The sequence below is a fragment of the Electrona antarctica genome, assembly GCF_951216825.1.
Source record: "Electrona antarctica genome assembly, chromosome: 3".
Taxonomy (NCBI): domain Eukaryota; kingdom Metazoa; phylum Chordata; class Actinopteri; order Myctophiformes; family Myctophidae; genus Electrona; species Electrona antarctica.
In genome coordinates, this window is record NC_136808.1 from 28,595,116 (window position 1) to 28,616,791 (window position 21,676).

Consider the following 21,676-nt stretch of genomic DNA (forward strand, 5'->3'; position numbering starts at 1 on the left):
GCTTTTAACCAGACTGTTCAGGGTTTCCTCCAGAAAATGCTTAGTCTGGATGGTAACTACCGGAGAAGGGTGTACGATATCCATGGAAATAATGTCATACCTTCGTATTTATGCCATATATCCCAAGAATGATACAGTAGCCTGTGTGACTGGGTTCACACTATTTTCTATTTTAAGTGTAGCAACAGTGAAAACTAAGCATTATTCAAAAGAATCATACAAGTCAATGTTTCTCTTATGTTTTCTTTTGACTTGAATGTGCACTTTTTATTTTTAAGTCCTCTGAGCATAAGGCAAATACTTTGTGTGAATTGACAAACATGCTAAACATTGCTCACAAAATGACTGATTGTAGAATAAAAGGACATTAGTTAAGTAGCCTACTGCCATTTTGAATCTGGCATAAGGAGCTGACATAAATATAAAGCTATTCATACGGAAGGCTTTATAAGCTGCTTGCTGCATTAAAACAGCAGTGAGTGTTGCTTGGGAGGAGTAGGACGAAGTCTCTGTCGTCCCTAATTGCAGGTGAGCCAGTAGGATACAACAGCAGTGACAACACACACAAATGTGTGTGGAGAGGAATTAATTGGCATAATGACTAAATTGGAGAGAATGGGAAGCTTTCCAATCCATTGCACAATGCACATACTACAATGAAGCTGAATTTAATTCAATGCTCATTGGTATGGTGATAACTGATACCACCAAATTCTCATTTGAGGCCATAAGCATTTGTCGTAGAGAGAAAAGCCTTTCTCACAGTGGACAGCTTGCAAGTGGTCTCCTCCTGTGGAATACTATATAAATGCATTAACCAGTGTCTATTGTTGTGTATCTCTTCTAGGGCCACATGGATGAGGATGTCCAAGCAGCCTTACTACAGATCATCCGCATGAGACAGGAGTTTGTGTGCTAGAGTTTATCCCAGCAAAAACACAGTGCTGCCTGCTGACTCAAATCCACCACACATCCCCTTGCTACAGAGCATCCTCGCTGTGGCCCCTGTGGGTGCCACACGTATGTGTGTGTTTGTGCGTGTGTGCGTGTGTGCGTGCGTGGTGTGTGTGTGTGTCTCGCATCCAGACATGGGTCCATCTTAATAGGGAACGGAGTGTTTGTTGTTGCTAGATGTCAAACTATTTTATACTATAAAGGAAAAGTCAGTTTGTGGGGAAATGATCATTGCATCTATAACATGTTAAGTTTTATTTAATTGACCAGAGGAATGTATGATTGCTCATTTCAAAATCATTTTGATTTGTTCAACTACCTACATGCAAGATCTTTCTTCAGTGTTAAATATGTGCAAAGTTCTATTAATTACCATTTAATATCTTTATTTAATATCATTTTATCCTTAATTCTCACCAAAACTATTAATTCACATCTTCATTTGACTATATTAATAAGCTGAAAGGGATTTATCTGACATTTTGTACATGTACCCCCCCTTTTTCCTTACTTTTGTTGAACTGAGCTCTAAGAGGTGAAATGGATAGAAATACTGTATAAGCAAAGTCCCCACCCAATGGTCACTATACACGTTTGTTATACTTAATTGATCAAACCCAGCTAAATTATCCAACTCTGTACCAATTTATTTAGTTTCAGAGATTGTCTCAACCCGTTGTGGGCACAGTTATCCTCTTTTTGTCAAAAACTAACTTTCGGACGCTTTTTCTGTAATGCAAGTGGAAGTCATCTGATAGATGTCATTTTGAGAGCTCAAGCAAATGACTACTTGATTTAGACATACAGGTATCCTTTATACTTAACTACTCACATAGTATGGTGAAATAGAGACTGTAGAGGGGGTTATGTTGGATTTGAGTCATGTGGTATGTTTTTTTCTTTTCTTGAGGGACAAATAGAAACCCTTTGCTGTGTCCTACAGTTTGCAGTGGCGCATTTGTCCTTTTGTTCAAACCAGTGTCCTCTTGTGGTGAGACTTGGCAGGCCAAGTTCATAATGTGGATGTTGACATGTCTTGCTCAGGGGTGAGCAACTCTTGCTCTGGGAAGCCCAATTTGTATGTTTCTGTTTTTGCCCCAAAACTAACTTGGTGTTGAACATAAGTTTCTCTTGGAACACAATGTACATTAAAGTGTTGCTTCCCGGATTGGTTAGAAGGCATCAGGAATGCCGTTAAGGCCGATTATATATAGTAGTTGACTAGTTTGGTGTGAACTTACAGGGAATCCTCTACTATCTGCAATTGTTTTCCTCTTTTTAATATGAGAGGTAATTTGAAGTTACCGCTCACTCTTAGAGCAAGAGTTACATACCCCTGAGCCAGCACGTCGTGACTATTCATGGTTTATTCTAGTGGTGTTGTGATTGTTGAGCAAGTTTCTTGTGCCTTTACACTGATATATTTTTTCATAGCTTTGTACTACTTTAATAAATATACACTATGTGATGATGACTATTATATTCAGCAGGTCTGGAGTAGAACGGCACAAAACACTTGTTCAGGTTAACATTTAGGATGCCATTTAATAATAATTGACGACATCCCTTTATCTATGTGGATAGGCTTAAGGTTTACCTATTTGAAGCACTCCCAAAATGTCTTTACCTTTGAGCACACACCTTACCGTGTGAAATGTATTACTAAATGCTTTGATATGCTAGCCAAATACACTGTTGGCCACAATAAACCTCGGATAACATTGAAAAATTACACCTGCATTTTCTATAATGTATTTTGGAATAACATTAATATTTCCCTGTCGCTCCCATTTAACAAATTCCAGTATAAAATCTAATGATACAAATCTATTTTAAATTGGTCGTTTTCTCTAGCGATGGTATTTGTGTTTGTGAATTAGTGGAGCAAAATTAATAAAAGTGCCTAACATAGAAACTGTTTTTGTTGGCTTTTGTGTTCAGTAATGAATCTATCTATGAATCTATCTATCTATGAATCTATATAGCTGTAACCTTTTACTTTGAAATGTTTTGTAGTTTCAAAGTTATTTAACTTCAACGCCCAATGCATTCTCAATGGGCCTCATGCGCCAACCGTTCTTAAGAAGTTCTTAAGAGGAAATTAGTTCTTAGACCCACTTAGGAAGTTTTTAAGAAGGTTTTGGGATCCCTCAATCTTTTCTTAGCTGTGATTTGTTGAAAATAGCCAATCTACAAGCTCACAAACGCGTCCCATTACTGCCCATTTTTAGCTTGTAGATCGGCTATTTTCGAAACATTTTGATAAATGTTCAAAACATTTCCCTAGCAGAAGATATTTTCATATGGGGGTCTGCAGAATGCATGTCAATTTGGGGGTCCTTGACATGAAAATGTTTGAGAACCACTGGTTTAGAGTTCACAACCCAACCCAAACAAACCATACCCACCACATACCAACCCCCCAATCACCCCCACCCACCCAAGTTGACTATTGTGAGATAAATAATAAAATACATTCATGAATATTGAAAATATGAAAATTTCTGTTCACTTCAGTACATCCACAGTATTATTGATTTTTTATGTTTGGAGTCTGGTGTTCCACCATATTTAGACTTTAGTTTAGGTATTCTTGACTTCACTCAACTATTTCTATGTGTGAGGTCCTGTGATTTCTGTGTGCTGCAATCACACACAGGTGTGACTGCAGGCAAGGCCATGGAGTCATGCAAAACCACACCCACCTGGGCACAGGTAGGAAAGTGAATTCCCAATGCCTTATATGGGATTGGTGGGGCGGTTCCCTATGGTAATTAGGATGCTAATTAGGATATATGGGGCGTCTACCTATGATAATTTGAATGAACTGGCACACCCCTTCAAGTTACGAGGATTTGGATTCATCATCATAAGAACATGCTTACGAACAATTCTGCCTACTTAAGAATGTTTCATGAATCTGACTGGACTTCTCTTAGGAATTCACTTAGGAAGAAATGTAAGAGGAAAAGTTAGGAACTTATTGGCGCATGAGGCCCAATGGCAATAGCACAAACTTTGGCATGCTACTAGTCCTACATACTTAGACCTAGAAACCCCATTCAAACTTGAATAGGTTCATCTTACGGTGGACATGTTTGCCTGGAACACAGTTCAACTGGAATTTCCGGGCTACTTGATGTCAGTGTGGAAAGGAAAACTTCACAGTAAAGAGCTGAGTGGGGTTTGAACACACAATCTCCAGGTAAAGGTGACAGCACCCTAACTCAGTGACTTACTTGCTACCTGTCACAACACAGTCTTCCTTTCACCGTCTCCACACCTTAGCGCAAAACGGTCTTAAGCTGCGCACTTCTTAAACTGTGCGCAGCTTAAATTCCGAGTTTTTAGACAGCTGGTGGATGGAAAAGAAGCTCCACCTCCGCAGACTTTTTGCGCGGAGCCGAGGAGAGCGTTTCCGGGAATCTGGCCGTCGCGCAAAAAGTCCGCGGAGGTGGAGCTTCTTTTCCATCCACCAGCTGTCTAAAAACTCAGAATTTAAGCTGCGCGCAGCCGAGAACGTGCGCAGCTCTTTCGATAGTGTGGCAGCACCTTTTGCCTGTGAGTTGGAGTTTCAGTTGGAGTTTGCCTCCAAAATCATGAAAAACTAGAAAAGGTGCCCCTCGGGGCACAGGTCTCCACCAGGGCAGGTCAGGTTGTGGCCTCCTGGTGGTGCTATAATAGGCCAATGTGAAAAGGGTGCCATTTCTTCATACGCCTTTGATGGCAATTGGATGATTTGAGGCATTTTGTTCCAAAAATGTCTTTTGCAAAAATCAACCTGTTGGTGGCGCTATAACAGGCCAATGTGAAAAGGGTGGGATATATTCCTCAGCCTAGTAAGAAAATGTGTGAAAGATTTCACGTAAATTGCATGCTGCGTTCATGATTTGAGGCTTTTGTTCAAAACGGGAATCTTGCAAACTGTGAAAGCCAATTATAGGCAATTAGGATGGAATATGAAATATCGGACAGATCCGACTTGAGCACATGACCATAGAGATACTGTGTAATGATTTGTGAGATTTTTTGACAGAATCTGGAGGAGTAATATCAAAAAAGGTGTTTTACAAAAGTTGGCCTCCTGGTGGCGCTATAAAAGGAAAATGCAGGTCAAAGGTTTATCCTTGGCCTCTAGGGAGTGTGCATGGAACGTTTCACGCAGATCGGTGCAGTTTTAGGTAAAAAATGTGAAAAGCTGCCTCATGGTGGCGCTATAACAGGCCGTTCTGGAAAATGTGGGTCAGAGGTTCATCGTTGGCATCCAGGGAGTGTGTGTGCAAAGTTTGGAATCAACCAGGTTAACGGTGCCGGAGATTAGCTGTTCACAGACGGACGGAAGGACGGACACACACACACACGGACGGAGTGCAAAACATACTCTCTCCCCATGCCTTCGGCCTGGTGGAGACAACTACATACTATGGCTGGTAGCCTATGTCTTCTGAATCCATGAACTATAGTATGTCGTTTTTTTCATTTTTTTTCAAAAACTCCATATGCCTACTATAGTATGTCTTCCGAAACCATCTATAAGTTATTTTTTCATAGTTTTAAAAATATAGTGCTTTCAAATTTGATACATTTATAATGGGGGTCAATAGCAGATTTTGGCACGAAAAATCACTTTCACCTAGAAACTCCATTCACACTTTTTATAATTCAGCTTACTGTGGACTCACAAGCTGGAACTTTTTACTTTGAAATGTTTTGTAGTTTCTGAGTTTAAACGCCCAATGCATTCTCAATGGCAATAGCACAAACTTTGACATGCATGATGCTACTAGTCCTAAAGTACATACTTACACCTAGAAACCCCATTCAAACTTTAATAGGTTCATCTTACGGTGGACATGTTTGCCTGACAATGAATCTTTTAAATGTTTCATAGTTTTAGAAATATAGTGCTTTCAAATTTGAGAAATTTAGAATGGGGGTCAATGGCAGATTTTGGCACAAAAAGAGTTATTTAACTTAAAAACCCAATGCATTCTCAATGGCAATAGCACAAACTCTGGCATGCTACTAGTCCTATATACTTACACCTAGAAACCCCATTCAAACTTTAATAGATCCATCTTACGGTGGACATGGAAATATTTCATAGTTTTAGAAATATAGCCTAGTGCTTTCAAATTTGAGAAATCTAGAATGGGGGTCAATGGCAGATTTTGGCACGACAAAAACATTATGCAACATTTGCTGCAACATTTGGTACTCTTATATCATGTGTAATTAGTCAGCACAATGGATTCATGTTGAAATGAATATGGGGTGTGAAATGTGTGTAATAGAGTGGACCACACTTCATAAAAATGAGTTGACATGCCTATTCACATGCAAGGCAAAGTGTCACTCACAAAGCAACCAGGAAAAGCATTGGTGGTAGACTATAGCCAGCTTCTGCTGTATATACAGAGTGCAACTCTCTGCAATGCTAACCTTGCTGTGTCACTTTTGTCCTGATGCACGTTGCGACGCATTGTGAGCTTGTACTACAAGCGTCGCAACGTGCATCAGCCTATATAACTTTTTACTTTGAAATGTTTTGTAGTTTCTGAGTTATTTAACTTTAACGCCCAATGCATTCTCAATGGCAATAGCACAAACTTTGGCATGCTACTAGTCCTACATACTTACACCTAGAAACCCCATTCAAGCCTACTTAGGTTCATCTTACGGTGGACATGTTTGCCTGAAAAGGAATCTTTGAAATGTTTCATAGTTTTAGAAATATAGTGCTTTCAAATTTGAGAATTTTACAATGGGGCTCAATGGCAGATATTGGCACGTCAAAAAAGCACTTTCACCTAGAAACTCCATTCACACTTTTTATAATTCAGCTTACTGTGGAGACACATGCTGGAACTTTTTACTTTGAAATGTTTTGTAGTTTCTGAGTTATTTAACTTTAACGCCCAATGCATTCTCAATGGCAATAGCACAAACTTTGGCATGCTACTAGTCCTACATACTTACACCTAGAAACCCCATTCAAGCCTACTTAGGTTCATCTTACGGTGGACATGTTTGCCTGAAAAGGAATCTTTGAAATGTTTCATAGTTTTAGAAATATAGTACTTTCAAATTTGAGAATTTTACAATGGGGCTCAATGGCAGATATTGGCACGTCAAAAAATCACTTTCACCTAGAAACTCCATTCACACTTTTTATAATTCAGCTTACTGTGGAGACACATGCTGGAACTTTTTACTTTGAAATGTTTTGTAGTTTCTGAGTTATTTAACTTTAACGCCCAATGCATTCTCAATGGCAATAGCACAAACTTTGGCATGCTACTAGTCCTACATACTTACACCTAGAAACCCCATTCAAGCCTACTTAGGTTCATCTTACGGTGGACATGTTTGCCTGAAAAGGAATCTTTGAAATGTTTCATAGTTTTAGAAATATAGTGCTTTCAAATTTGAGAATTCTACAATGGGGCTCAATGGCAGATATTGGCACGTCAAAAAAGCACTTTCACCTAGAAACTCCATTCACAATTTTTATAATTCAGCTTACTGTGGAGACACATGCTGGAACTTTTTACTTTGAAATGTTTTGTAGTTTCTGAGTTATTTAACTTTAACGCCCAATGCATTCTCAATGGCAATAGCACAAACTTTGGCATGCTACTAGTCCTACATACTTACACCTAGAAACCCCATTCAAGCCTACTTAGGTTCATCTTACGGTGGACATGTTTGCCTGAAAAGGAATCTTTGAAATGTTTCATAGTTTTAGAAATATAGTGCTTTCAAATTTGAGAATTTTACAATGGGGCTCAATGGCAGATATTGGCACGTCAAAAAATCACTTTCACCTAGAAACTCCATTCACACTTTTTATAATTCAGCTTACTGTGGAGACACATGCTGGAACTTTTTACTTTGAAATGTTTTGTAGTTTCTGAGTTATTTAACTTTAACGCCCAATGCATTCTCAATGGCAATAGCACAAACTTTGGCATGCTACTAGTCCTACATACTTACACCTAGAAACCCCATTCAAGCCTACTTAGGTTCATCTTACGGTGGACATGTTTGCCTGAAAAGGAATCTTTGAAATGTTTCATAGTTTTAGAAATATAGTGCTTTCAAATTTGAGAATTCTACAATGGGGCTCAATGGCAGATATTGGCACGTCAAAAAAGCACTTTCACCTAGAAACTCCATTCACAATTTTTATAATTCAGCTTACTGTGGAGACACATGCTGGAACTTTTTACTTTGAAATGTTTTGTAGTTTCTGAGTTATTTAACTTTAACGCCCAATGCATTCTCAATGGCAATAGCACAAACTTTGGCATGCTACTAGTCCTACATACTTACACCTAGAAACCCCATTCAAGCCTACTTAGGTTCATCTTACGGTGGACATGTTTGCCTGAAAAGGAATCTTTGAAATGTTTCATAGTTTTAGAAATATAGTGCTTTCAAATTTGAGAATTTTACAATGGGGCTCAATGGCAGATATTGGCACGTCAAAAAAGCACTTTCACCTAGAAACTCCATTCACACTTTTTATAATTCAGCTTACTGTGGAGACACATGCTGGAACTTTTTACTTTGAAATGTTTTGTAGTTTCTGAGTTATTTAACTTTAACGCCCAATGCATTCTCAATGGCAATAGCACAAACTTTGGCATGCTACTAGTCCTACATACTTACACCTAGAAACCCCATTCAAGCCTACTTAGGTTCATCTTACGGTGGACATGTTTGCCTGAAAAGGAATCTTTGAAATGTTTCATAGTTTTAGAAATATGGTGCTTTCAAATTTGAGAATTTTACAATGGGGCTCAATGGCAGATATTGGCACGTCAAAAAAGCACTTTCACCTAGAAACTCCATTCACACTTTTTATAATTCAGCTTACTGTGGAGACACATGCTGGAACTTTTTACTTTGAAATGTTTTGTAGTTTCTGAGTTATTTAACTTTAACGCCCAATGCATTCTCAATGGCAATAGCACAAACTTTGGCATGCTACTAGTCCTACATACTTACACCTAGAAACCCCATTCAAGCCTACTTAGGTTCATCTTACGGTGGACATGTTTGCCTGAAAAGGAATCTTTGAAATGTTTCATAGTTTTAGAAATATAGTGCTTTCAAATTTGAGAATTTTACAATGGGGCTCAATGGCAGATATTGGCACGTCAAAAAAGCACTTTCACCTAGAAACTCCATTCACACTTTTTATAATTCAGCTTACTGTGGAGACACATGCTGGAACTTTTTACTTTGAAATGTTTTGTAGTTTCTGAGTTATTTAACTTTAACGCCCAATGCATTCTCAATGGCAATAGCACAAACTTTGGCATGCTACTAGTCCTACATACTTACACCTAGAAACCCCATTCAAGCCTACTTAGGTTCATCTTACGGTGGACATGTTTGCCTGAAAAGGAATCTTTGAAATGTTTCATAGTTTTAGAAATATGGTGCTTTCAAATTTGAGAATTTTACAATGGGGCTCAATGGCAGATATTGGCACGTCAAAAAAGCACTTTCACCTAGAAACTCCATTCACACTTTTTATAATTCAGCTTACTGTGGAGACACATGCTGGAACTTTTTACTTTGAAATGTTTTGTAGTTTCTGAGTTATTTAACTTTAACGCCCAATGCATTCTCAATGGCAATAGCACAAACTTTGGCATGCTACTAGTCCTACATACTTACACCTAGAAACCCCATTCAAGCCTACTTAGGTTCATCTTACGGTGGACATGTTTGCCTGAAAAGGAATCTTTGAAATGTTTCATAGTTTTAGAAATATAGTGCTTTCAAATTTGAGAATTTTACAATGGGGCTCAATGGCAGATATTGGCACGTCAAAAAAGCACTTTCACCTAGAAACTCCATTCACACTTTTTATAATTCAGCTTACTGTGGAGACACATGCTGGAACTTTTTACTTTGAAATGTTTTGTAGTTTCTGAGTTATTTAACTTTAACGCCCAATGCATTCTCAATGGCAATAGCACAAACTTTGGCATGCTACTAGTCCTACATACTTACACCTAGAAACCCCATTCAAGCCTACTTAGGTTCATCTTACGGTGGACATGTTTGCCTGAAAAGGAATCTTTGAAATGTTTCATAGTTTTAGAAATATAGTGCTTTCAAATTTGAGAATTTTACAATGGGGCTCAATGGCAGATATTGGCACGTCAAAAAAGCACTTTCACCTAGAAACTCCATTCACACTTTTTATAATTCAGCTTACTGTGGAGACACATGCTGGAACTTTTTACTTTGAAATGTTTTGTAGTTTCTGAGTTATTTAACTTTAACGCCCAATGCATTCTCAATGGCAATAGCACAAACTTTGGCATGCTACTAGTCCTACATACTTACACCTAGAAACCCCATTCAAGCCTACTTAGGTTCATCTTACGGTGGACATGTTTGCCTGAAAAGGAATCTTTGAAATGTTTCATAGTTTTAGAAATATGGTGCTTTCAAATTTGAGAATTTTACAATGGGGCTCAATGGCAGATATTGGCACGTCAAAAAAGCACTTTCACCTAGAAACTCCATTCACACTTTTTATAATTCAGCTTACTGTGGAGACACATGCTGGAACTTTTTACTTTGAAATGTTTTGTAGTTTCTGAGTTATTTAACTTTAACGCCCAATGCATTCTCAATGGCAATAGCACAAACTTTGGCATGCTACTAGTCCTACATACTTACACCTAGAAACCCCATTCAAGCCTACTTAGGTTCATCTTACGGTGGACATGTTTGCCTGAAAAGGAATCTTTGAAATGTTTCATAGTTTTAGAAATATAGTGCTTTCAAATTTGAGAATTTTACAATGGGGCTCAATGGCAGATATTGGCACGTCAAAAAAGCACTTTCACCTAGAAACTCCATTCACACTTTTTATAATTCAGCTTACTGTGGAGACACATGCTGGAACTTTTTACTTTGAAATGTTTTGTAGTTTCTGAGTTATTTAACTTTAACGCCCAATGCATTCTCAATGGCAATAGCACAAACTTTGGCATGCTACTAGTCCTACATACTTACACCTAGAAACCCCATTCAAGCCTACTTAGGTTCATCTTACGGTGGACATGTTTGCCTGAAAAGGAATCTTTGAAATGTTTCATAGTTTTAGAAATATAGTGCTTTCAAATTTGAGAATTTTACAATGGGGCTCAATGGCAGATATTGGCACGTCAAAAAAGCACTTTCACCTAGAAACTCCATTCACACTTTTTATAATTCAGCTTACTGTGGAGACACATGCTGGAACTTTTTACTTTGAAATGTTTTGTAGTTTCTGAGTTATTTAACTTTAACGCCCAATGCATTCTCAATGGCAATAGCACAAACTTTGGCATGCTACTAGTCCTACATACTTACACCTAGAAACCCCATTCAAGCCTACTTAGGTTCATCTTACGGTGGACATGTTTGCCTGAAAAGGAATCTTTGAAATGTTTCATAGTTTTAGAAATATAGTGCTTTCAAATTTGAGAATTTTACAATGGGGCTCAATGGCAGATATTGGCACCAAAAAAGCACTTTCACCTAGAAACTCCATTCACACTTTTTATAATTCAGCTTACTGTGGAGACACATGCTGGAACTTTTTACTTTGAAATGTTTTGTAGTTTCTGATTTAACTTTAACGCCCAATGCATTCCCAATGGCAATAGCACAAACTTTGGCATGCTACTAGTCCTACATACTTACACCTAGAAACCCCATTCAAACTTTAATAGGTTCATCTTACAGTGGACATGAAAATGAATCTTGTGAGTCTCAGAAATGTGGCCATATAGAGCGTTGCAGTCCCGCCCCCTACCATGGACCAGGAAATGAATCCCAATGCATTTTTCCCATAGACATTACAAAAAGTATTTATTTAAAGACAGTTACGCCGCGGACAAAGCCAACTCGAGTCGTGACAACTCATGACAACACAAACAATATTTTGGACCAAACAAATAATTACAAAGAAGAAAAACAACAAAAAAAGTGTTGTAACCTGCCGTTTTGTTCTTCTTTCTAATTATTTGTTCGGCCCAAAGAATTGTGTTTGTTGTCATGATTTGTCACGACTCGAGTTGGCTTTGTCCGCGGCGTAAACGTCTTTAAATAAATACTTTCTGAAATGTCTATGAGGAAAATGAACGGAGAATCATTTCCTGGTCCATGGTAGGGGGCGGGACTGCGACGCTCGGAGACTAGGACACGCTGAGAACATGTTGTACAGAACCCTCACAAAAGCATCTGATGACCCCCATGGCTTTGAGGCCCTCACCTCAAACCATATTCTCCTGCTGAAGATCTGCCTGCTGGTGGTGGCCATAGAATAAGACGATGGACAGTCTTTCTATCTAATTTCTCCTTCTATCATTTCTTCTCTATCTGTTTATCTTTCAGTGGCTACAGAGACACAGAATATGGATAGAAAAAAATAGCTCACTTACAAAATATAATTGTGATTCTCACAATTAGAGGCCGAAATGTGGGAGCTATTTAGTATTTCGGTATTTTTCTATATAATTATTGAATGCATTTATTATTTAGTTTATTTTGCTTGGTTTGGTTTCAGCCATTATTTCAGTCTATTTGTGTTGCAGCTTTATGATTTGTGATCATGGACAGTTTTGGATGCACAGCTGACGTTATTTAACTAATGAGCACACACAGGTAGTCAGTCAGCGCAGGCACACCTGAGCTTCCATGTGTGGAGAGACGCCGGCAGACAGCGGCTTTTGGCCGCGCATGGAATTCTAGGTGGGCTTACACCCAGTGAGCACCAGGAGGGCATATGTTTTTTTACCAGCAGGTCAGGGAGAGCCTAGCATTTTGACATCTTTTGCTGTATGTCTGTCTGGAGAAGTCGAAATAAAACACCATCAAATGTCGCTGCCTGACTGGACAATGGCCTCATTCCCTACCTCTGATTATGATTCGCTACCTGGTGCCTTCAGTGGCTTTTATTAAGTTTTGTATGTATTGCTCATGGTGTGAATTAGCCACTACACGAGGTATTGGCACTTATTGATATAACATGGTGGTCATCTTTGAAATCCAAGATGGCCGCCTTCTGCCATCTTGATTACATGGCCCCCCTTCCAAAATGAAACATATGGTTATGGAGAGCATGTGGAAGCTCCCTGACTACTGTACTGACTAGGGCAGGCCAAGGAACAAATGCCACTATACATTTTTCAAATCGTACTCATGGTGGCACTATTACCGCTAACAGTCAGTTTTGCCCCATGAACTGTCATACAATCAAAATACTTTTCCCCTTGGATTATTTATTTCACAACTAAGACATTGGGCCCATGGCAATTTCCACCATGTTGCGTTCTTTTCAACTTTGCTGTCCCACAATAAGGTACCTGGCCTAGGGTAGACCTGTGCTCCGAGGAGCACATTTTTCTAGTTTACAATGAGTCTGTGAGATCATCTCATGGCCCAACTCAAAGTAGAGTGCCAGTAGTCATACTTGAGTCTCTTGGGTGCCTCTAGATGGCTATACAGTAAGTGTAGGCTGAAACAAAAGCAGAACTCATTTTTGTGAAACGGGACAATTGGTGTCTATTGGAATATTCTGAAAAAGGATTTCTGAAAAACAAAGTTACTGCTCCAATACTGACTGAGATACTGTACTGTATGTATGCTTTTGTGAAACAAGACTTACTTGGACAGAACCTTAGCTTTGGGGACAGTAGGGTAGGTGGGGTGTAATTCACACACACGCAAAAGGAGTTACAACCTTTTTATGGATAAGGGCATACCAAGTCACAGCATTGTGGTACAATGGACAAAATTACAGGAAGACACACATAAGAACCCCCACATGAACACATGCATGCACCCGTGTGCATGCACATATATAAACACTCATTCTTTCTCACAACAGGCAAACTTGTTTTTTTAACAGGCCAGTATAATTCATAACTTCATATCAGCGTAAAGAAGTACCTACAGAGTACAGAAAACAAAATGTTGCCAGCTTGAAGGCAGCGGCTGAAAGAAGTTTTACTATACAAGATGACACAGAAACCAAACAATTCTGAATGATGTCATCACGGTTCTTGCCAGCGCATTGGTTGATACACTGGTTGCATCTTGTAACATTATTACAGTTTTTAAGTCCATATAAAACCATTTACATTTGGGGTAAATGTCTTGAGTACAAAAAAGGCACTGCCATTTGTTATTCTAAATATGACTTTCCCAGCCTCGTGCATGCAAATCTAAAATATAAATTACACTTTTTTCAGTTGTATGTTTTTCTTCTACACTTTTTTGTCATTTTTTCTTCATTTTTTTATTATTAAACATACAATATTCCTTTTTCTTTTTCAAATATATACGCAAGCCTGCAGTCAATACAGGACATCGGCTCTTCAAAAATAAAATAAAACGAAATCGAGAAGCACAGTCAAGCGGTAAATCTTTGTTACAGAGCGGGTGCTGTCGAGGTTATGGAAAAATGTAAATAAAATAAAAAATGCGTCTCAGCATCCCATAATGACAGCGACAAGGAAAAAACAGTATATAGGTCTTCTTTTAAACTACATAAATATATATATTTTTTATCTTTTTGGAATATCAAGGTAGCATCATAAACGTTAATACTGCAGTGTTCAAAGCACTCTGGGAATGCCTCTCTATGGGTCAGATAGTCTAAAGTAGGGCTGGGCAATATCTCCATATTATATCAATATTGTGATATTGACTACATATTGTTGCTGTCGGGAGGAAACCACATAACTCTATTTTTGAGGGGTTTTGCATAAATCAGTGCAATTGAACACCCTTTGTCTGTGTGTTGGCTACAAAGCGCTTTGGACGAAACCTCTTAACTCCATTGGACACTCAAACTGTCTTCTAAAGCAACTAACATTTAGTTAGGTGGTTTCTTCCCGACAGCAGAGACATGTACAAGCTCACACAACACATGTAGTGAGCTTGTACATTTACAATTTTTACTATTTTGAAAATGTAAATTATCGTCAAAACATGAGATTATCGCCAAAATATCGATAGTTTATTTGGTAAAAAAAATAAATGTGATATTTGATTTTGGCCATATCTCCCAGCCCTAGCCTAAAGGCTAATTATTATTTAGTTGAAATCTTCAACTAAGTATACCCCATTCTTCAGGCAGCAGCCGCACGCAGCTGAAGAAATGTTTGTAGCTCTCATTGTCTACTGCTACTTCCTCTCTAACAGGCGCTTATCCTCGTTGCTTACATTGTTATCACTGCGATTACGATGCTCTTCTACCTTTGGCTTGGAATTGCTGTCAGAAACCAGCATGCACCTCTCACTTGGGGTGGGGGGATTAGGGGTCGAAGGTCGGCCTCTAGGTATAGTAAAAGCCATCCCTGATCTTATCTTACGGCTGGTAAAAATGCATCAAGATTGTGTATTAGATCATTGATTGACTGGCTCCGATTATGACATATAATGACAGCATTTGGCCATGCAGGCAGCTACCTACTATATACCAAAGCAACAGCCAAAACAACCAAAACAAAAAAAAACATCAGTCTCAACAAGACCAAGATAAAGATACAAATAAGAGATTAAACAACTAAATACAAAACAAAAAAAAATAAAAAGTCAAAAATAACTATGTTAATATTTGAGATGTATGTATGGTCACCAGCCATAGCATGTTAATACATATGGTACTTTAAATAATAATACACTTGATGACTATAAGAATCACCTCCACAACAGTTATGGAAAACAAAATGAATAAATAATAGTTTGAATCTACTTAGTATTTATATGGCAGTGACACTGAAAGACTCTGAATACATAGGCATAGCCATGGAAAAGCATGACGTGCCAACCGACCCACTCGCGATAAAATGGATCTGTGTCGTATATACGTGCTTTGTGGAATCCCATTTCACACACGTACACTCACTACAATTCAGAGAGTACAACTAATGTTCTGGGCTATAAGCACTGTGCATGCACACTACTCAAAATACTCACTTGCTGCACAATGTTATTAACACACACTTGTGTGCGTGTGTGTGTGAGTTTAAAGTGTGTGCATGTACTGTATGTGAATGGTTGTAACCAAGAATGGCATGGATGCTGCAATGGCGTTCATGAGCTTCTCTCCTGTTTGCCGGTCAACAGCTTTAAAGTCCCTATCGACTAAACTTCCCATTTTTAAATGGCAAAAGATGATTTGGCCAAAGACCTTTGGACTCCAGGGTTCCAGCCCGGCAATGGGCTGGTTTTAGCGGGGTGTGACCATCAGTTTGTTCCTGGGCACTGTGATGTAGTAAGAGAGGACAAATCCCCAGTAATCAGGAAGAGATTAGTGTGTGATTTGTCTCTTGGGCAGGTGGGGAGGAAACTCTTGTGCCAATCCCTAACATTTGCCATTAAACTTTTTTCCATCTCTCCTGTAGGACTCAATACTGTCTACTGCACTTCACCTCTAGGTTTGAGCTTTGGCCAATACCTCCCCCTGCATTATACCTCTCTTCCCTCGATTGGCTCGGGTTGATGTAACAATACTGCCTGGATGGATGTGGTACAGCCTTGTGATTCGGTGTGGCCATTAGTGTTGTGTGTGTGTGCGCGCGCATGCATCGCAGGCGCCAGGTGCAGAATACAAACGGAAATACCAGAGAATTACAAGAAACTAATAAAGAAACTAAACAATTGTAATCCACAGTACCCCTCACAACAGCCTTTCAAACGGTTCCAAAGTCAGAAAGTTGCAAATGTGGATATCTGTGAAAACTCTTTTAGCTGTTCTAAAACAGCGATAAGCTCGTCTCCCACGGGTTAATACCATCATGTGCTTTTTTCGACACAGTGGAGTTTTCCGACCCAGCTTATTTAAACATAAACCCATCTTTATAAAGTCTGCTTTCCAGACACAATGAACCAAGGATAAATATTAAGACACAGAATGAACATAACATTGATAAGTATGCTAAAGAAAATTCAAGGTAGGCTGTCAAAACAGACTGTTCAGACAGCCATATTATATAATTCGATCATTGATCATTTAGGCAGTTCTTTTTCTTAAATAAGGATTCCCCATGTCCTCATTTTCTGAGATAACTGTTTACTGACAACATCACCTGTCTCCAGACTGGTGGCCCAGCTCTTCTAAGTGCCTGCATGTTATAGGACTTCTGCCCTGTCCAGACTGCCTTTGGCCAGCAGATGGAGGTAAACACAAATGAGAGACAATCTCTGGGAGCAACACCCTTCATGGACTGACTATAGCAGATATCATGTTGCTTCAAGGAAGATGATTTGTATGACCACCAAGTCCTTCTACTGCCATGTTGAAGCTCCCGTCGTAGCTCATCTTACTGTCTTCCTTTCTTCCAAGACAGAAACATGCATCCTCGATTCCTCAACACATCACCCTTTGTGAAGCACAACCAGCCATGATCTCAACATAGATAATGATTCCCCTGACAACACAACATGTATCAATCTCCCATTTAAAACATAAAAGCCTATACTCACAATGAATACCTACAAAGGCTATTAATTCAAAGACACATGCTATATAGAAACAATTTGAAGTTCAACTGTGCCAAACTCACTTCCTTATATCATTCACATGATTAGGCCGCCAAAGGTGATTGGACATGACATCACCTTCCCCTATTACTCATAGCCATTTAGAGGTCCTGCCTCTGATTTCATATCATTTGTTTTAACATCCACTTTCCCTTCCTCCACTAAAATCACTTCCTAAGCACCCACATCTATTCTTCTCCTTGTCCTACACTATCTCAGTACTTCCTGTGTCTTTCTTTTGACTCCTCATGTCTCTCTCTCTCTCTCTCTCTCTCTCTCTCTCTCTCTCTCCCTCTCTCTCTCTCTCTCTCTCTCCCTCTCTCCCTCTCTCTCTCTCTCTCTCCCCTCTTCATACATTGGCTGTGCTTTAACTTTTTCCCTCTTGTTACATTTTCACTCCAACATAACTTGGCAATTGGCATTTGGCAAGCAAAATAAAGAATAAGCACATTGGTTGTAAACTAGCAATGATGGCTACCGCATGGGAATTAAAGCAACCATGGCAGAATGCTGACACTGTAAAGAAAAAGGGGGAGGGGAATATATATATATATATATATATATATATATATATATATATATATATATATATATATATATATATATATATATATATATATATATATATATATATACTTTCATACCTGAAAAATTCATTACATGTTTTTGTACCCTTTGAAAGTAGCATCATTATGTAAACAATACATACAAATACAAATGATTTGCCACCCGATACAGAGCGAAGAGTTTCCCCACGCTTCCAGCCATTCTCACTTAATGCTCAAATCCACAGTCGAAGCAGTCAAGGAAATAACAAACTTCCCTCTGTGTTTTTTCTTAAATTCGCCTTTACTTTTTGGGTCTGAGGTACTATAAGGGTTTTGAAACGCATCGACTGCCAAGACGTGATCAGGACATGACCATGTTCAGATAGGCTGGGGACCAGAGTCTGGAAAACGGAAGGGCCTTTACAGATACACCACAGTCTTACTGTGGCATCACCTGTTCCCACAGGTCTCCCCATTCTGCTGGGCCTGACAACTTGACTGCAGTACTTCCTCCGTCCTGCCAGAGGGCGATCTTCAGACACTGTCCAGATCATATTCAAGGGTTTTCGCTCCCCCCCCCCCCCCCACCCCAGCCCACCCCACCCCACCCAGACCCAGAGGAATGAGAGCGTACTGGGATAGCAGGAAGTGTACTTTTTTCCAAACCCGGTGGAAGGTGCCAATGTGATAGCTTGTGTAAGCCCTGTGCCGAGTGACTCGGTTTTGTCACTCAGACCCCGCCCACAGTCCATTGGTTGAGCTCTACCATTGGCTACAGGATGAGGGAATGGGAGAGTTGGTGACCTCCAGGTGAGTTATCCATCCTGGGTGTTCACTGTGGCACTGCCTCTCTCTCCGGTCCTCGTCTCAAATTGTCGATGTGCGGTCAGCGCCATCTGAACAAGAACAGAGAAAAAGCATACAAATGAAATGCATTAGACTTTAACTTTCAGTGAACTTTTCGGTACTTTACTTGAGTGCATGTGCATTTTTGATACTTGACATGACTTTCACTCCACTACATTTCAAAGACGAATATTGTACTGGGTTGAGTACTTTATCCTCCACACAGTGTAAGTACTCATTCTAAAACGGTCACAATACTTGATTTGATTGGCTGGTTTCTGATTAGACCACATAATAAATCTCATGATAATCTACACCTTAAATCAGTTTATATCAATCCCAGGTGCATTATTTCTTTCCACAGTGCTGTAGCTGAATTTCCTTACCAACCTTGGCCATGCGGGCTTCTAAGCACAGCCCGCGCTCATAGGATGGTGAATGACATGGCTTGTAAAGACACCTATTCCCTTGTCATCACCGCTGATCGCCCTCGCAATGTCTCGGTCGCTTTGCTAAGCAGCTATGCTAGCGTCTTCCATTGTATTGTTCACAGACATATTTGTTAAATCTGGAATAAAAAATATATGAATTTCTATCGAATATGTTAGTTACCATGATATTGACACTTAAGTTTTGTTGTGTCTGTTTGGCAAAAGTTCAAGTACAGTATAGGCCTAACACACAGCCTGGCTGGACTGCCTGATGGCCGCAAAGTCTAACTACTTTCTTTAGTGAATATTATTAGGAATAGTTTTATGATTTTCATGTTGCCTTGTTTGTAACCATTTTAGAAAAGCAATAAGCCACGTGAGGTCCAACGTTACCTTTTATTTTATATTGTCTGAGAGGGTTGGAGGCTCTCAGCCAACCTATGAACCTATTTATTTGCCACTGTGATGATGAAGATGCAGCTCTCACCGTGCTGGCTCATATACAGTATCTCTGAGTATGTGGTGCTGTATGTTCGCTAGCAACTGTTGTTTCATGGACTGAAGCCTTTCAGTCCCAGTGCACAGTGAGGGGCCAAAGGCCACACCTGCATGGTGGTGGCAGCAAAACACACACTACCACACACTACCCTTAACATGCTTTTGAGCTTCAGACACTGATTTAGCTAGAGGCTGAACAAACATAATCGTCACTGTTGGGCAGAAAACTTGAAGAAAATTGCCTGTCTTCTGATGGATTCAATGCCGTTATTATGTTGTCATAAGATCTTTTTAATACTTTTCATTGGTTAAATATTCATACAACTCACAGACCACTTTCAACCTCTTTTGGGCTTATACATTTTGTTTATACACAAGGATTCTGTCTGACAGCGATGACATGATTTGTGCCCAGTTCCAAGGCCTGTCTAGTTGGGTGGAGGCGTGTGGGTGCAGTGGACGAGACCGGAACTATAGGTTTTGACTGAGTTAGCATTCCATAGCTGGGGGCACTCCCTCCCTCTGTACCCACCTCTGCTTCTTGCCTTTCCCCTGCTGCTAACCACCATACATGCACACACAGCCATACACACAAAGCAACACTTGTCCGCTGGCTCTCTGTCGAGCACTGAGGCTCACTGTCTTTAGCCTGTGAGTGCAGTTTGGTGGGGGAGATGGGGGGGCAGGGGCAGGCGGCGACTTTACCCTAGGCTCAACTCCACTTCACGTGGGAATGGTTACTCCGTTTAACCTGCCCCTTGCTTCCACCCACTCACGTCCACCCCCCACCCCTCTTTTCTCTTACTCTCTCTCTGCACTGTATGCAGTCAAACACTGGCCGGAGCAAACCTTTACACTACAGCCTGTACCACAATCGCCACTTCCTACTGACTGTATGGAGTTAAGTGAATCACTTACAATACTGAATGAAGTAATGAATGACCGGACTAACTAAAAGTCTAAAACTCCTACTCTACACACAATGGTCGGCAGACAACGGGGGGTCCCGTGTGGCACTCATCAGCAGTGATCGTGACCCCCCCCCCAAAACTCCACATTTGCATAAATGTGTATTCTGCGCAGGCATGCAAAATAAAAAAACATCCAGTATAATGAGTACATGGCCTCAGGTCTCACATGGTTGTAACAAAATCTGCAGTGAAGTAATCTTGGAAACCATAAGTAGCCATGTGGCCCTTAGGGCAGGAGCCTATCTCCTGTTTATGTAGCATGAGACAGCTTGATGTACAAGTGCATCTCCCAGCCATGATGTACAGTACAAGTACAGTACAGTACACACCCTGGACATGACGCTAGTATGTCGAAGGGATTACCCAGTGGTGTGGTGGAGATTTTGTAGCTGGGGAATCTGGGGATACGTTATTTTAATGTCAGGTGATGCTCTAGAGTAGACAGCACAATGAAATACCCATATTGTGCCAAATATAAGACGACTCTGATTATAAGACGACCCCCATTTTCAAGGCTCATTTGTGGAAAAAGAACATTGAAGACCAAATAGTCTATTTGGTTTTCAATGTTATTGTTCCACAAATGAGTCTTGAAAATGGGGGTCGTCATAGGGGTCGTTTTAGTTAAGAAATCTACCTTTTTATTAGTTTTGTTTTATTTAGTTTTAACCTTTTGAATATTTTTCAAGGAACGTCTTGATGAAGTTAAGAAAGTAGGATAAATTAATAAAATGCATGTCAACAGAAGACAAAAACAAAAATGAAGATTGTTTTATGTTCTAGTCTTGGTTTGACATTGTGAATTGAGTGTACAGTGTGTGTGTGTGTGTGTGTGTGTGTGTGTGTGTGTGTGTGTGTG

At 39.7% G+C, this 21,676-nt stretch overlaps 2 protein-coding genes and 1 long non-coding RNA gene across 6 annotated transcripts in view; 1 reads left to right on the forward strand and 2 right to left on the reverse strand.

The window, feature by feature from the left end:
- The window catches only part of uacab (uveal autoantigen with coiled-coil domains and ankyrin repeats b), a 51,170-nt gene extending 48,301 nt beyond the window's left edge, over positions 1-2,869 (forward strand). For 2 of the 3 annotated variants that reach the window (XM_079496138.1, XM_079496139.1), the window contains exon 18: positions 848-2,869. In XM_079496138.1, the coding sequence (XP_079352264.1) occupies positions 848-919 (72 nt within the window). In that variant the 3' untranslated portion in view covers positions 920-2,869. The remainder of the gene's footprint in view (positions 1-847) is intronic. The other variant, XR_013789465.1, reaches the window with a different exon arrangement.
- A 10,834-nt stretch (positions 2,870-13,703) lies between these two features.
- On the reverse strand, positions 13,704-18,046 carry LOC306920241. Its single transcript, XR_013789629.1, has 2 exons — positions 17,879-18,046; positions 13,704-17,831 (listed from the first exon to the last, which is right to left on the reverse strand). It is a non-coding gene; the product is annotated as an uncharacterized lncRNA (long non-coding RNA).
- Positions 18,047-18,696: 650 nt separating this feature from the next.
- Positions 18,697-21,676, reverse strand: part of samd4a (sterile alpha motif domain containing 4A) — a 77,621-nt gene continuing 74,641 nt past the window's right edge. For both annotated transcript variants that reach the window (XM_079497681.1, XM_079497680.1), the window contains one exon: positions 18,697-18,967. In XM_079497681.1, the coding sequence (XP_079353807.1) occupies positions 18,939-18,967 (29 nt within the window). In that variant the 3' untranslated portion in view covers positions 18,697-18,938. The remainder of the gene's footprint in view (positions 18,968-21,676) is intronic.